A 17463-nucleotide genomic window follows, 5' to 3' on the forward strand; every position below is an offset into this window, starting at 1 on the left:
ATATATTATAATACATTAAACTGAACAAATTATTGTGTAACGTATATATTTGAGCCAAAGAAATCAAATCCAGAAATCGAGCAGCCATGATATGAGTAGGCCTGGAATACTTAATATAAATATAGGTAACATGGGTAAGTATTTACACCCACTTTGATTACCATGACTAAAATATGTATGAAGTATGAACATACCTTTAAATATATGACTTAATTTATTGAAATCTGAAAATAAAAAGCGTTTCCGTCAAATATTATGGTCTAGTTATTATATAATATGATATACTATAAGTCTACTTTTTTTTATTAATTAAAAAAAATCCGTTCCATAACGGTGGAATTTAACTGAGAACTCATCCTTCAGTAATATTTATTGCTGTATTTTACTTATTATTAATAATTATAACTAAGTAATTTTATTGAAACAATATTACAAAGTGCAACAATGAGACACATACAAACTATTCTTAAAAATGGGTTTCTTTAAAAGGATCTGACAGTATAATAAACTATTAAATAAAAAATCGGATGTAAAAACTGCTGCTTTTATTTTGAAGACAAACGTCCAACACCAGACTTCCGGTACCCTCCACTACGCTTTACGCGTCTCCCTCTTGACCTGTGAATCATCTTTCCCAAGATGGCGCTACACCTGTTTCTCCGGCGGTGATCCTGGTTGTCGTCTTAAAAACAAACCGTTCTGAACAGCCAGTTGACAAACCTTAGACGTAGTTAAACGGCTGGACTCAACAGGTATTTTACCCCCCCAACAAAAATGTCCACGGAGGAGCTGTCGGCCTCGGACAGCGAGGCTGCCTTCGCGAGCGCAGGGGAGCGATGGGCACCGGTCGGGGCCGTGGCCACTCCCGAGGATGAGAGCGGGAGCGGGAGCCACGGCCAGCCGAAGCAGAGAGGCTTGTCCTCGGCCACCGATGAGGAAATGGCCGCCCGGCTGGAGAAGCTGGAGGGGGAGCAGGACCTGCTGAACTCCTCGCTCCTCGCGCTCACCTCCCACTTCGCGCAGGTGCAGTTCCGACTGAAGCAGGTGGTGCACGCGCAGACCGGGGAGAAGGAGAGGATGCTGGCCGAGCTGGAGGAGTTCGCCTTCAGGGGCTGCCCGCATGTGGTGGGCTGCCGGGCCCAGGACGCCAGCCAGCTGGAGAACTCGGTGAGGCTTCCGGTCATGTTTGTATGTATGGATGTATATGCATTGACGGATTAAGAAACCACGGGCCCCTGGGCCTGGACTTAGGCCCCCCCATAAACATTGACGTAAATATATATAAAAAAATGTACACTTTTTTTTTTAAACATCGCTAACAAAACAGTCCGTATGGAACAACGATACCGGAGCTGAGCAGACAACATAACGTGATTATATGACCATGACGCGAAATGACTTAAGCCTATATACCGGCTATATATCGCGTGTCATATCATCATATCAATACAAATAATAACAGCGACTTCACACAGAGAGCTCTGGCTTGGTCAGGGCTGGTCAGGGGCCCCTGGTACTGAGTAACCTCGTTGAGTATCATCCTGAGTAGGACTATTGGGGGCCTGTTTATGCCCATGATGATCCAGCATATATACCGGCATATATCATCATATTTATATATACAATGTTAATAATATATTTTATATATAAATAACTAGTTAAACCTGTAATTTAATTAACTGAGTTAACGCATTATTTTTCACAGCACTAGTATATATATATATATATATATATATATGTATGTGTATATATATGTGGTATAAAAAAAAAATGGTATAAAAAAAATCTATATGTATAATAAAAAATAATAAAAATCTCTATATATGTAATAAATAAGAAATAAAAAAATATATACAAACAAATTATATATATTGTATATTATGTGGTATAAAAAATAATAATATATATCAGGATTGAAGTGTTTACTTCCACAAAAAAATATGTGTGTGTGTGTAATGGTATAGATTCAGGACTGTAGTGTTTACTTCCATGACAACAGGTGTCTGAGTGTTGTGTGTGTTGAACGGATAAGGTAACTAATTGACAAGTCAATTGAATAATCAATTAAAAACAATAAGCCCCTGTTATGATAATCGATATTGGTTGAATACATTTTTGAGGCACACAATATTCCCTATACCTCCAGCAGCTTTAACCGAGATAATTTGGTGCCTTTCCTTTGTCATATGAGACAAGCTAACTGCGTATTTATGGGTTTAATGTCACATTTGATATTGTTCACGATATTTAAACCAGCAATTATTAAAATATTAAGAAAATTATCATCAGATTGACATGTTTATTTATTCCGTGTTAAATTAAAAAATAAAGATGGTCAGATTTAATAATGCAGGCATTGTAGATGCTTACTGAGATATTTTTTCTCACTCTTAAATGCACAATGATTAAAACTGGAGGGTTAGGGCGCGCTTGTTTCGTCACCCTGGAGGCTGCTGCGCCCTCACCCCTCCCGTGTTCCCATTGAACTCTTATCTCTGTTGGGGAGAACAAAACGTCTCTTTTGTGTTGACTCGCAAGCGGCTCAATGAACATGCTCCCGGCAGATCGCTATCTGTTTTTAATAAAAGCTTATGCGTCCACAACCGCTGTTGTTTACTCGCAGCTTGCTTTGCATCTAGTCCTCATGGCCTCGCGTGCAAGTAATCGTCAGGAATGAATCATCGTAATCCTCCGCCCTAAAGGTGTTTTTATTTTTCCCTCGTCGCATGCCGTGCTTGAAGGGAGATCTGGTGAGTATGAGGCCTGTTGTCATGTTTTGAGACTTTGTTTTTGTGTATTTTGTGTGTATGTGTTGTGACGACGGTACGAAAAGATGTAGCTGAGTGTACGAGGACGATGCACGGATCTTTAAATCAAACATCTCACTTAAAAAGCTGTTCGACCCTTTTAAGTGAATTTAATAAGAGCTCCTAGAATCCTGGATATTGGTGTCATTGATCAAGATCCAGTACAAGCTGTTCACTCTCTCTGTCTGTAAGTATTAATGTGTGTGTGTGTGTGTGTGTCCTGTCAGACGGAGAGGGAGAAGAGGGAGCGCCTGGAGGCTCAGAGGAGGAAGCAGAAGGATCTCATCTTCCAGCTGAAGACGCAGCTGGACGATCTGGAGCGCTTCGCCTACCAGGAGGGCAGCTACGACTCGCTGCCGCAGTCCGTCGTCATGGAGAGGCAGAAGGTGGGGCCGTGGGTCCGATCCCGGCGTTGCACGTCAACGGGTCGTCCGATCCGCCTTTTTAATCCTCACGCTTGCGTAACGGTTGCGTCCATGATTTGGAGGATGCGGCGTTCACCTGTTTCGGATCAGGTGGAACGAGTTTCTGGAAATGCTTCAGGCTCCAGTGTTTCTCGTGCAGACGATCTATTTGATAAGATCGTTAAATTATTGATAAGTCAAATAGATCGGGCCAGTCCAAGATCTTTTAAGCGTTTGTAGTTTTACTACTTTTCTTTTTTTATAGTGAAAATTAAATTAAATATCTTCACAATTAGAAGAATTTAGAGCCATGCTGGTGACCTAAATAATTAATACATATATATTAAAAAATGTATATGTATGTAAGTATATAAATATAGATATATATATACATATTAGGGCTGGGCAACGATTAACATTTTTAATCGCGATTAATCGCATGATTTCCCTGATTAATCGCGATTAATCACATTTGTATACGCAAAATCCAATAATTTATTCAAAAGTAGTGTATAGTGCACTTCTATTTTAAATGTTCTGCCATATGAACTAAAGTGCCATAACATGTGTTGTCCCTGTTAGAGTGAGACACCAGAAAACACTTTCAGTGCAGTTTGTCAATTCCTAGAACTTGACACTTATTTTAAATGTTCTGCCATATGAACTAAAGTGCCATAAAATCTGTCAGGACATTGTCAAACGCACTGTTATGCAGAGACACTGTGACAGAACGCTGGAGACTGAGCGTGAAGCAGGGACATGATCACAAGGCAGTTGTCTCGCAGCAGCGATCATATTTGGTGCTCTATCTGTGCTCAGTGTGGTGACTTTATCTGACACATTCCACTGCTGTGCAACTTCAGTAAAGTGTCCCGCGCACGTTTCAGCATCATGTGTCTCCTCTGTGTTCATCAGTCAGGGCATGTGAATGCAGCGCCCACTTCTCATCAATATAATGCTCAGTCACTCCGAGGTCATTGTGGTTACTGAGTGATGTCCAGTAGGGTGACCAGATTTGAGTTTGTGAAAAAGAGGACACTTCGTCTCGGGGGGGGGGGGGGGGGGGGGGTGCTGAGATTAAACATCTCTCTTATTCTGCCTGTTTTGTGATATACATGCCTAAAAGGTGCCTAATATTTCTAGACTGAAATAATATCGGCATTATAATTATTATAACTGAGGATTTTTTTGTTGCCTATTTTGTGGAGCCCCCTCATGACGTGGTGCCCTCCGCACAGCGCGTAGTGCGCTATGGGAGCGGCGGCGCTGGTCGAGGAGTGTATAGCACAAACAACAATGAACTAGTGGAAGCGGCAAGGTGCTCAGTTTTGCCAGATTGGAAATGGTGAAGTATCGGACCAAAGGCTCAAAATGGTTGTATTTGGAGGATAATTATCGTGTATCTGGCAACCCTGAGATCGGTCGACCAATGACTGTTCTCTATTCTGTCAGCTCACGCAAGAAGGTGGAACGTAAGGGAGATACCATTTCCAAAACTTGTAAGGGGTAAATACTAGTTTATGAAAACCCAGAGAAACACAAATATCCGACGTTTTTGGAATCCCTGCCGGACGCATTCTTTAGGTCTCAGAAGCAGGACATGTCCGGGGAAAGAGGACGTCTGGTCCCCCGATGTCCAGTCGTCCCCAGAGAGCAACAGCACGTTGTAAAGCTGTCGCTTTGCAGTCCTCTCCTTGTCATCCAGCTCGTGTATTCTCCGTGTGACGTGTGTCTCATACCTGCCGTCATTTGTTGAGATTCTCCATGTTTGTTAAACCGCGAATGACTTTCTTTTCCGGTTCCGCAGCAATCAGTAGCAGACTTTTACAAAATGAAAGCCTGTGAGCAACACACTTTTACAATAATAAAATAAATAATAAAACCTACGTTAACGCGCGATAAAATAATTATCGGCGTTAATTAATTGATGCGTTAACGCAAGATTAACGCGTTAACGTGCCCAGCCCTAATACATATATATTTTTAGAAACATATTTATTTATATATATATATTTATGTAAATATATAAATTGATATAAATATATATATATATATTGATATAAAGATATATATATTTATAAATATACAGTATATATTTATTTAAATATATAAACAATATATATTTATATATATATATATTATATGTATTCATCTATATATATATCTTTATTTAAATGAATATATTTATATATTTATATATATGTTTATTACAACACATCCTCTGAAGACCATGAATGTGTCAACCAAATCTCACAGTAATTCATCAACAGTTGTCAAGATATATAAATAAAAAAAGGTAAATGTCATGTTTGCGCCAGAGTAAAAGTCAGGACGTCCTCTGAGGATCATAAATACTTTTAGAACATTTCTCTCAATCCATCAGGTGGTTCTGGAGGTATTTGCTTGTGGACCCAAAGGACCAACACGGCTGCTGTCGAGGCTGAAAATGACCCAACAACACATAATAAATCAAGACTTGAAGTTCCTTCTTTGTCTCGTGGTCTTCAGGTCATCATTGACGAGTTGGTCCAGAAGCTGGACGTGAACCTGAACGAGGACATCGGCGACCTGTCGCCCGAGGAGCTGCGACAGAGAGTGGACTCGGCCATCGCTCAGATCGTGAACCCGGCCCGGGTCAAGGAGCAGCTGGTGGACCAGCTCAAAACGCAGATCCGAGACCTGGAGATGTTCATCAACTTCATCCAAGGTACCCGTCTGTTTCCAAGTGGAGACAAAACCTTTTGTTTCCATTTCACAGTTTGATTAATACATGTTTGTTTTGTTTTTCCTTTTCCCAAAACAGATGAAGTGGGGAACCCTCTTTTATCAGACGGTGGACTCAGCCAGCAGCCGCAAGCAGCCGGGACCAGTTCCAGGACTCCAGGAGGGAAGAAGAAAGGTCAGTGTGTATGAAACCCAGACAGCAGACACACACTACCGCACAAAGGGGGCACTTTATTTCTTTTTACAAGCTAGGTACAGCACTAGCCTACTTACCTACTTATTATCTCTGCACTCTCCTTTCTTATGTTTATTTCTGATAACCTGTTCCTGTACTTAATACTGTTAATACTGCATACACTTTACCACTATGTACAGTGTGTTTAAAAATATATTTTTCATATTTCTATTATTATTACGGTTGCTATTATTATTATCATAGTGTGTTTGTTTTATACCTCTGTTGACTCGGAGAACCCTGCAAAAACAATTCCGATGGCAAATAAAAATCCTTGAACTTAGAAATGTCACTGTTTATGATTAAATTAATCATAAATACTCTATACATTGTTAATGTGGCACATGTGTTGCCTCTCCTGGTGACATCAGGGGCAAGATGATATTTCTTAGAGGCTGTTTTTCCCTTTGCCCTGGTGTGTTTACGACGCTGTCGTTCCTCCTCTCTCTCTCTCTCTCTCTCTCTCTCTCTCTCTCTCTGCAGTGGACCCGGAACAGGTACAGAAGATCCGCCAGACGGGCCTGCAGCTGATCCAGAAGGCCCTCGCCGTGCTGCAGATCTTCGCCGCCAGCCAGTTCGGCTGCGCGCCGGGCCACCTCCCTCGCCACATGTGGCCCCAGGAGGAGTCCACGCTGCAGGACTACGGGCCCCTGCTGCAGCGCCTGGAGGCCGCCGTGGACAAGGTGCGCGCGCTGGGCTCCTGCCGGCAACCCTGCCTCGAGCACGTCGTCAACTACACCAGCAACGCGGCGCTGGGGCCGCGCGACGAGCTCACGGCGTCGGTGAGGAAGGAGCTGGCCGTCGCCCTGAAGGAGCTGCTGGCCCACGGCCTCTTCTCGCCCTCCCAGACCATGGGCCTGGTGCTGGCGCCCATCTCCTGCCTGCTGCCGTACACGCTGGCGCCGCAGACCGTGCACCCGTGGGAGCTCTTCGTCCGATACTACGACTCCAAAAACGGCAAAGCCTTCGCGGAGACGCCGGCGCGCCAGCTGTCGCAGTCCTTCGGTCTGCCCATAGGGGGCGGCGGCGGCCCGGCGACCGTCACCCCCAAGCAGTCGCTGCTGTGGGCCGTGCACACGGTGCTGAAGGAGCACAGGCGCTACAAGCGCGGCCCGGACACGGAGTTCAAGGCGCTGGTGTGCATGGCGCTGAACGAGCAGCGGCTCGTGTCGTGGCTCAACCTGCTGTGCAAGTCGGGCGCCGTGGTGCAGCCGCACTACCGGTCCTGGAGCTACATGGCGCAGACCGGCTTCGAGGGAGCGCTGCGCATCCTGGGCCGCATCAGCCACCTCAAGTTCAACCTCCCGGTGGACCTCGCCGTCCGGCAGCTGAAGAACATCAAGGACGCCTTCTGAGGAGGCGGACGTATCCACGACGACATCCAAAGCGCCGCAGAGATCCAGTATCCGGGACCCAAAAAAAACAGCATGCCTCGTGTGCTCCAAGTGTGTAACCTTTTTTGTTTTTTTAAAAAGGTTATTTCAGTAGCGACCCATCTCAAAGCACGCGACGTCTTCGGCACGCGCTCGGGGGTGATGGCGTCGCGTGAGCTTCCACCGTAAATGTGTTTTAAAAAGATGCCAAAAAACGACGACGGCGCCGCCGCTCGTCCTGTAAACATGCCTTAGGGTGGAGATGTGAGGTCTCCTCCCGTTTTAGCGAAAGCCTTCCTGACCTTTTCCGACCTGTGACATCATAACGTGTCGCTCCCCTGTGCGGCGTGCATGACGGCGTCCCAACCTATGCAGCTGAGAGAGAGAGAGAGAGAGGGGGGGGGGACGTGTACAGTAATCTGTACTGTGACGAGCCCAAAAACCCGACACTGGTTTTCTCCGTGAATCCCTCGTAGCAGATCGGCGGAGCTCTGCCGACTTGGAGTTAAAGCGTTGCGTAACATCGTTTCCGAAACTCGCCAAGACGCCTCCCGGCTCCTCCCATTTTTTTTTTAGAAACCTCCCGAAGCCGCTTTCACCTCTTGCGCTGCGTTTTCAGGTGCGTCGGACCCCCGTGAGAACCGCTGCTTTGGAACGTTCCAGATGTAGTCCGAGGATTAGAATATAAATGGCGGCGATATCGAACGATGTAACAGCTTGGCGTGTAACGCGATCGTAGGATATATATAAAAAAAAAGGCTTTTGTTTCGTTTTCCGTTTTTATCTTCCGGAGACGGAAGAGTTGCACGAATCTTTCTATCTTTAAAATACTGAATGTACAAAACCATAGATGCTGTTAAACTGAGTTTATAGCTGCTGTTTATGGGCACTTCAGTGACGCTGTGTGTACCTGTGAGTGTAGGTGTGCTCGTGGAAGATGACCCCCCGCCCCTCCCCTAACTGTGCACTTTGTGACCTGAGAGCACCTGGAGATACATTTTTAGCATTTATTGTACGTCGCTGTGTCAATGGAAATGTTTGTGTTTGGTTTGGGTGTCGTCATAAATACGCTGCCATATTTATATTTAGCTTCCTACGTTCCCATTTCTGTTATTTATTTATTTATGGCGCAGCATGTTTTAACTCGCCTCCCGAAGCAGGTTGAACACTTTGTTAAAGTAGCTAGAAATACACCGAGTCATGTAAATTTTTGCTATTTATGTTGTTTTTATTGCTTTAATCACAAATAATATATTGGGAGGTATGAATTGTTTATTTTCTCTTCTTTTTTTATCATGTTCAATGCATACCTACGGCTGTAAACAAATTAAATTCAGTAAATTAACCGCTGTACTTATGTGCGAGTCTTTTTTTCAGCTTTATAGAAATTTAGAATTAAAATGTTAGATTTGTTGAATATTTCAACTTTATTTTGTGACCGGACATCCTGAAACATGTATTGTATTTCTTAAATGAAAATAAACTATTCATCAGTTTCAATATATGAACAAAATAAAATAAAGTGCATACATAATCTAAATTGTCTTTAGTGATCAAAATAACTCCAGAGTGTTGTGTATAAACATGTTTATTGTGTCTCATATGATGTCACATGTGTTGAGATCATTAACTATTTTTAAATAAAATATAAAACATACGTTTGTGGTATATTTAAGATTTTATGATTTAAATTATATTTCTGCCTTTTCCTTATATCTTCATTGTTTGTGGCTTTAAAAAATAATTATTGGGGATTTAGAGTTGTTCCATTTCTGATTTGATTTCATCAAGTTATTTACTTAAGTTATTTTAAATTCTTGCACTGGAGTATTTCTATTTTATGCTACTTTACATTTATATTTGACAATTCAGAGGAAACTATTTTACATTTAACAGTTGCAAATAAATAAATTAAATACTTTGAAGCTCAATGTTTTACATACAAACTTGTATGACAAGTTTATGAAATAGAATTAAGATTAAACTATCGAATAGTATAAAGTATATGTAATTATCTATACTTTAACCAACTTAAACATAGAATAATAATACAATAATATGATATGTCATTTGAAATTTAATCATGTATTTTTTACTTCTAATACTCCTGTACAAAGACGTAATTAACTACTTTTACAGAAGTACTATAAATTTTCTGCTACTTTACCCTTTTACTCCACTGCATTTTTAAGAGGGAAATATTGTACTTGTACTTTTACTCTACCTCTAAATATAATCATCAAATATATGATGTCATAATATTTTAGGTTGAGATCAAACTTAATTTAGCCTATGTGGATCAAACCACCAGGTTTTAACATTAAAGTGATAAACACAATAATGCAATAATTATAATCCAATAATATAATATATGTTAGACTGGGCCTTTTACTGTTGGTAATTTTGTATATTATGATATATTATGATGTTACTTTTGTTGTAGAATTATTTGTATGTTTACACTGTGTTAATGTTACTTTGCATAAGTAGAGTCTTCCACTTTTGAGCCCAGTACCTTTACTTAGAATGGAGCATTAAATACACAAATTAGGCTTTTTATTATTTATTAAAATAGTTTAAAGCACACTTTATCTGACAAGTGATGTGTGACGCCTTTTTGTAGCTTACAAAATAAAAATAAACAAACAAAAACGGACTCTTTACGAGCCCAAAAACTACACCCGGAAGTGACGTCAGCCGATCGGTGGTGTCAAAGGTCACAAAAACCTCCTCCACTTCCTTTCCTGTTCGCGGCGGCCGAGAACAGCATCAGTGAGTGACATTTTCATTCCATCAATCTTCGACCATCGGTCCGAATCCCGGCAATTTAACTGTTTTTATCGCACCACACTTACGACAATGGCTCCTTTATCCCACACGAGACGGTTATTTTCGTGTATTTCCAACGGATGAAGCTAGAAAATGTTTGTTGCATCGCTTCGTCTCCGTAGCGGTCATTCCAACATGGCCGGCTCCAACTGAAACGTCACGTTAAAAAGGACCGATTTGGGTTTAAGAATGCGTTTGGTGCCACGCGGTTTCTACGTTACTTAAAAGTCGTATTCATAACGTGTTCATGAGCCCAAAAAAAGCAACGTGAAAACGTATCACAGCCCTTCCGTTGCTCGATGCTAACACTAGCTAGCCAAAGTAGCAGGAGGCGTTTAAACGTCCTGGAGGTTCAGCGTTGGTTTTTGTATCGTGTTGACGTCAATAATGTTGTGATGTATTGTAGTTGTTTAATGGAGGCAGAGGTTTGACCATGTCTGATGTGTTGCAGAAATGGGCAAGTTCATGAAGCCTGGGAAGGTGGTGATGGTCCTCGCTGGACGCTACGCCGGACGCAAAGCTGTCATCGTCAAGGTAAAAAACATGTCTGAACGCTGTGCTGCTTACAAAGGGTCTGAAAACACAAGTTTCCCCCCAAACATGGAGATACTTTGCATATGTGTGTTCTTGTCCACATTCAAATTTAAAGTACAACATTGTATAATTGTTTTTTTGTTACATTACATGTCATTTAGCAGACGCTTTTATCCAAAGCGACTTACAATAAGTGCATCAACCTAGAGTACAAACTCAGAACAACACGAATACAGAAAGTAACATTTCCTCAACATAGTCGAACTCCAAAAGTACCATAATAAGAGCTATTTAAGTGCCACTGAAGTGCTAAACTGTGTTTTACTCCAGATATCGTCGGAAAAGATGTGTTTTTAGTTTCAGGCGGAAGCTGTAGAGACTTTCTGCTGTCCTGTTTTTTAAATTTCTCTTAATTAAACACAGTCCCCTTTTTGTCTCTTTGCAGAACGTTGATGATGGCACAGCCGACCGTCCCTACAGCCACGCTCTGGTCGCAGGCATCGACCGCTACCCCCGCAAGGTGACCAAGACCATGGGCAAGAAGAAGATCGCCAAGAGGTCCAAGATCAAGGCCTTCGTCAAGGTGCTGAACTACAACCACCTGATGCCCACCAGGTCAGTGTCTTCCGGCTGCACTTATCCTTTCTGGTGTGGGTATTTTGTCGTGTTTTTCTCAAACAGTAAACGGGTTGTTGAAACAAAATATGTCCTGCAGGTTAGGTGATGAACTTCAACGCTCATAATACACATGAATCCTTGTGAACACGAGATGTCGCTGCATTAGCTTGTAGACAATGCATTGGTAGAGGGCAGGGTCATATAGTTCAACTAGATTATATATAGCTTTTCAAAGTAATCGCATTATCGTCGAATGTATATTAAGGAAAGCACATGCGTCCAGATAATAGCCTCATCGTCCAGCCACAGACTTGTGGGTGTAAAAGTGTAAATAGAATTAAACTAAAACTCCAAAATATGGTTTACATATAAGGACACCAATGTTTTAACTCTTTTAAAAGTACACGTCATCTGGTTTGTCTTCAAACTGATGAATAACGAGGAAGTCAGATGTGCAACGGTGTGATCCGTAGACAAAACAAAGATTTAAAATAATCAAGATACACATTTAGTATGTTTACTTTGCACACATTTTAGCTCTAGTATTCCCAAGTAATGTTTAATTAATGGGTATTTAGCACCATTTCAGAAACATAACTGATACGTTTGGTTTACGGTCGGATGCAGGATTTCGTTTCACTTTATTTCCATATTTTAATTATGACAATCTTGTGGTGTTTAAATGAGATTGTGCTGCTGTCTTTAAGGAAATTAAATCTGAGACTAAGTGAACATAGCAAACGATAATACACTGTCCATCAGTTTAATTGCAGTTATATGAGTTTGTTTCCACAGGTTCCCAGTTTAAAGTGTGTCGTGCTCAAAATTTGGATGAGCTGAATAACTTCAGGTTGACATTCGCTGTCTGTTTTAGATGTGGACTGAAACGCAGGTTTATAATCTGATTGCTAGTTTGTCTTGCAGCAACCAGTGAGGCTGTGTTGGAGTAATGCTCATTTTAACGCATCTTAAAGCTGCTCCGTTGTTTGCCAATCGGCTCTAAACCTCCCTGGGATAAGTAAATAACCGTCTTTCTTCTCTGTTCTGTTTCCTCCAGATACTCCGTTGATATTCCTCTGGACAAAACCGTCGTCAACAAGGACGTCTTCAGGGATCCAGCCCTGAAGCGCAAAGCCAGACGAGAGGCCAAGGTCAAGTTTGAGGAGAGGTGAGTCTCTGATTAGGAGGGAACGTTCAGTTTGCGTCAAATCAACATTGGGAGAGAACACTCAGAATATTTTGGGTTTTATTCCCGATGGCAAACAAAGCCTCCCAGTGAGGTTATCGTAAAACAAATGTGCTAAACTTGTGTTTTCTGTTTTCAGGTACAAGACGGGCAAAAACAAGTGGTTCTTCCAGAAGCTCAGATTCTAACTTCACTCGGTTTCACAAATAAATGTTTAAAAAAGGAATTTATGGCTGTTGACTCTTTTAATTTTTCTGTCTCTGACTTTTTTCCTTCAGATAAACAAGCTCTCAAATGTTGTTCTTCTCCTACTTTGAGGTTCTTTCGTATACAATCGTGTAAATTGGGTAAAATATTTAAGTACTATTAGAAGATAAGCACTAAATATTTGTTCATTATTAATGTTGAAATGCTACTTAGTTGTATGTCTTTGTGAACCCACACAGTGGATTTATTTTCTTACCCTTAATTTTTTCAGAATATAAAAGTTCAGCAAGTTACGGATGTTTTAAAAAAAAGAAAAGGTTTTGGTTTCTTAAAACTGACCCGGTGTATCGACTCTTATTTCACGAACTGCAAATGTTTTTAAGAGCGGTGGAATAAAGTAGTAAAAAATGTGTCACGCTCAGATCAACTTTAATCATAAAATACTTCATGAAACCATTCACTAATAATACAATGTATTAATGAGTACTTTAAATTTTAACACCAAGTACATTCAAATATCTATTTATCTGAGTTTGTCTATTCCTTCCTGTAACTTGTGATTTTTACTTTAAGTAAAACATCAGAGTACTTTACCCACCATTGTGTTATAAGTATACTTTTTACTTTGCAGATTCATACTATTGATACAAAATATGAATCCACTAAATAAATTATATTGGATCCTCCTGATTTATATTGAGTGGTTTGCGCCCCCTTGTGGTGGGAAATATAACAACAAACAATGGCTCATGCACTTAAATTACATTTCTGTTTCACTTTATTTAACTTTACACAAATACATGAGTTTGTTGACACTGGAGGTCACAGCAGATGATCATTTATACAAAAATCAATAATAGTTGTATCCTCTTATTTGGTTGTCTCTCTGTGACCTCTTCCTCTCCAGGAGACCGAGGACCCGGACTCCGACCAGCCAGGACTGGACCTGGTCCCCCTCCCTTCCTGGAGGAGTTTAATGAGTCCCCCAGGTCAAAGTTAGGTCTCCGCCTTTAATGTTCAAAGTCTTCCAGAACTCGTAACGTGATAGAACTCTGTTTCACTGACTGTCTTTAAACTCATTGTGTTAATCATTTGAATGTGAAGTCAGTTCTTTATTTCATAGTTAGTTTTATATTTGTAGATTGAACCAGATTATTAATAACTTTACACGTGATATACAAACTACACACAAAAGTACACTTTTTTTACTGTCAGTAAGGAAGACATATTTACTCAAAATAAAGAAAACTAAATGTTTTAATTATATATATATAATTAAAACATTTAGTTTTCTTTATGTTTTAATTATATATATATATAATTAAAACATTTTGTTTTCTTTAATACATAATTAACTGATTTTATATATACAAAATAATTGTATTATTTATTACATTTTTACATACACACCATATATTTATATAATAATTGTATTTATTAAAAATACATTCTTCAGTGTGAGCCCGATGCAGTGCGCGGAGTGTCCGGCAGGGGCGCAGCAGAGCAGCTGGATCCCGAGGCTGCAGACGCGCGCCGAGGAGGAAGAAGAGCAGCTGTTTGTTATTTATCTCACCGGTTGTTTCACCGTTAAATCGAACCCAGTTTCCATGGCAACACGCCGGTTGGTGGAGGTGCATCTGGACCTCCTGTCGCAGCCATGCCGGGCGATTCACATCCTGCTCGACTGCAACGGCATCCCGCACACCGTCCGCACCGTGGCCCTGAGGAAAGGTAACCGGGGCTCACTACCGGACGGGTAACCGGTGTTACAGTTTAACAGGCGACCCTGTTAACTGGCGACTTTTCACGCCTAGCTGTCCTCGTGAATGCCACTTGGTTTAATTTAGTCATGAAGTATCAACCCCTCTCATATACATTATAATATATACTATACTCACGAGGACAGCTATACGTATTCTCTTCATAGTGTCACAGCTGTCTGTAACTATACCAACGCGTTGGTTTAACGTCGTCAGTTAACACGGTCGCTTCTTAAACCGTAACACCGGGTCTACCGGACCGTTAACCGGTCGGGTAGCAGTTTGGAGCCTCTGCGGTGTCCGTGACCTTTGCCCTGGAGAACTTTGCTCTCATTGCGTAACACAGAACTCCATTGAAATTAGGACCGTTTTTTAAATTGTGAGATTTGTAAACTTCTGACTTTTTTATATATGAATTGAAGCGAAGATGAAAAGTCGAAAAGTAATTTTTATTCAGCATAAATAAATAAACCAATAAGCGGTGTCTCGTTGCCGGAACCGACCGGAACCGACTTTAAAGTGCGTGATGTGATCTGGCGTTTCCAGGAGAGCACCGGACTCCGGACTTCACCGAACTGAACCCGATGCAGAAGGTTCCGGTTCTGGAGGACAACGGGTTCGTGCTCACCGAAAGGTACGCGCATGCGCACACACTGTGCGCGCTCTTAAAGGAACGAAGTTGTTCTTGTTCTTCTTCTTGTTCTTCTTCATCCTTCTGCTCTTCTTCTTCTTCTATCTTATTGTTGTATAAAGGAAGTTGTGTGTGTTGTAGTGACGCCATCATGAAGTACCTGTGCACGAGGCACAATGTCCCGGAGCACTGGTATCCACGGCAACCAGAGAGACGAGCCAGAGTGGACGAGTACACGGCCTGGCATCACACCAACACCCGCCCTCATGCTGCGAAAGTGTTTCTACTGGAGGTACCACACCTGTCTGTCTCCACCCGTCTGTCTGTCTCCACTCGTCTCTCTGACTCCACCTGTCTTGCTCCACCCGGCTGTCTTGCTGTCTCCACCTGTCTCGGTGACTCCACCCGTCTGTCTCCACCTGTTTCTCTGACTCCACGTGTCTGTCTCCACCCGTCTGTCTCTGTCTCCACCCGTCTGTCTGTCTCCGACTGTCTTGTTTAATTCAACCTATCTGTCTCCACTTGTCTCTCTGACTCCACCTGTCTTGCTCCACCCGGCTGTCTTGCTGTCTCCACCTGTCTCGTTGACTCCACCCGTCTGTCTCCACTTGTCTCTCTGACTCCACCTGTCTTGCTCCAGCCGTCTGTCTTGCTGTCTCCACCTGTCTCGTTGACTCCACCCGTCTGTCTCCACCTGTTGCTCTGACTCCACCTGTCTTGCTCCACCCGTCTGTCTTGCTGTCTCCACCTGTCTTGTTGACTCCACCTGTCTGTCTCCACTTGCCTCTCTGACTCCACCCGCCTGCCTCTGTCTCCACCCGTCTCCGTCTCAGGTCCTCATCCCGCTTCAGACTGGCTCCGCGGTGGACGAGGAGCGCTTGTTTCGCGCCCTCGCTGAGCTGGAGGACACTCTGGACCGACTGGAGTCCATGTTTCTGCGCCGGCAGCCCTTCCTGTGCGGCGATGACGTCAGCGTGGCCGACCTCCTCGCCGTCTGTGAGCTCATGCAGGTCGGGGGCTCCGATTGGTTCAGATATTGATCATCTATTGTTGGAGGCGGGGCTTAGTGTTGGGTCGCAGGGTTCTGAGCGTGCTCAGTGTGTGTCTCCGCAGCCTTTAGGGGCGGGCAGAGACGTCCTGCAGCGGCGTCCCCAGCTGCAGCGCTGGAGGAGCAGAGTCCAGGCGGCCGTCGGCGACGCGTTCGACCGAGCGCACGCCGTCCTGTACGCCCTCAGAGACCGCCGCGCGGCCAAGCTGTGACGTCACAGAGGCACCGAGACGCACCTCACCGGGGGCGGAGCCAACCGTCGGCCAGAGACAGATGTAGAGAGGTTTGGGGGCCGGAAGAAACTCACAGATCTGTGTTAATATTTCTATTGTAATAGGCAAAACATTATGTAATCACCACGTGATCCTAATGCTATCGATTTACCAGTGGAATAGATCGCGCCGGCCCACAATGCACCACTGTCACAAACGACATGACATCCTCAGCCAGAATCAGCCTTAATGTTATAAGTCTGTAAGTCCATGTCTTTAAGTCTTTAAGTCCAATAAGTAACTGATCGACTTGATTGATTCTGACTGACATTAATGAGACCAGGTGATGTCACAGCCTTTCCTCCAATCAGCTCTCAGCTTAGTGATCACATGATTGAACTATAATGTAAATAAGATGTTTAATGATCACATTTTGCAAAATGAGAATAAAACTGTTGAGATGTGCTTATTTGTTTACTCCTCTGTCTCTATGTTGTTGTCCTGCAGCCTCATCACTCCTTATTCTATTTGTCTTCAGTTTCAGAAGCTTTGATCGATGAGTCATGTCTTTCATGTATTAGTATTAGAAAAGTAAAAAAGCATCATGTCATGAAAAGTAAAAATCATTAAAACAAAAATAATTTGGTATGTAATGAAAAGTACAAAATGAAGTAGTTCTAGTATTTCATAAAATTTAATATTATGTCATGAACATTAAAACAAATATTATAGTATGTTAATAAATAATAAAACAATCATATTATAGTGTATCATAAAACGTAAAGAAACACAAAAAGTAAACTCAATTTAAGGTAAAACAATCATATATCATAAAAAGTAAAACAAATATTTTGTATGTCATGAAAAGTTTTTTTTAAGGGTTAGGGTTATATGT

General features: G+C 42.1%; 3 protein-coding genes across 4 annotated transcripts; all 3 read left to right on the plus strand.

Moving 5' to 3' along the window:
* The first annotated feature begins 618 nt into the window (after window positions 1–618).
* On the plus strand, window positions 619–9198 carry rundc1 (RUN domain containing 1). 2 transcript variants are annotated; one of them, XM_056407130.1, is made up of 6 exons: window positions 619–1167; window positions 2742–2750; window positions 3035–3193; window positions 5720–5918; window positions 6015–6110; window positions 6654–9198. In XM_056407130.1, the coding sequence occupies exons 1-6, from the start codon at window positions 775–777 to the stop codon at window positions 7523–7525; spliced, it is 1728 nt and encodes a 575-aa protein (XP_056263105.1). In that variant the 5' UTR covers window positions 619–774; the 3' UTR covers window positions 7526–9198. The 2 variants fall into 2 exon arrangements, with proteins under 2 accessions (XP_056263105.1, XP_056263106.1); XM_056407131.1 differs by lacking the exon at window positions 2742–2750.
* A 1092-nt stretch (window positions 9199–10290) lies between these two features.
* On the plus strand, window positions 10291–12940 carry rpl27 (ribosomal protein L27). The gene is made up of 5 exons (XM_056407143.1): window positions 10291–10315; window positions 10824–10906; window positions 11352–11521; window positions 12582–12692; window positions 12850–12940. The coding sequence occupies exons 2-5, from the start codon at window positions 10826–10828 to the stop codon at window positions 12896–12898; spliced, it is 411 nt and encodes a 136-aa protein (XP_056263118.1). The 5' UTR covers window positions 10291–10315; window positions 10824–10825; the 3' UTR covers window positions 12899–12940.
* Window positions 12941–13835: 895 nt separating this feature from the next.
* Window positions 13836–17033, plus strand: gstt2 (glutathione S-transferase theta 2). The gene is made up of 6 exons (XM_056407142.1): window positions 13836–13917; window positions 14374–14648; window positions 15224–15311; window positions 15450–15600; window positions 16142–16318; window positions 16422–17033. The coding sequence occupies exons 2-6, from the start codon at window positions 14384–14386 to the stop codon at window positions 16566–16568; spliced, it is 828 nt and encodes a 275-aa protein (XP_056263117.1). The 5' UTR covers window positions 13836–13917; window positions 14374–14383; the 3' UTR covers window positions 16569–17033.
* The last annotated feature ends 430 nt before the right edge of the window (window positions 17034–17463 follow it).

This window comes from Pseudoliparis swirei, chromosome 23 (assembly GCF_029220125.1).
Source record: "Pseudoliparis swirei isolate HS2019 ecotype Mariana Trench chromosome 23, NWPU_hadal_v1, whole genome shotgun sequence".
Taxonomy (NCBI): Eukaryota; Metazoa; Chordata; class Actinopteri; order Perciformes; family Liparidae; genus Pseudoliparis; species Pseudoliparis swirei.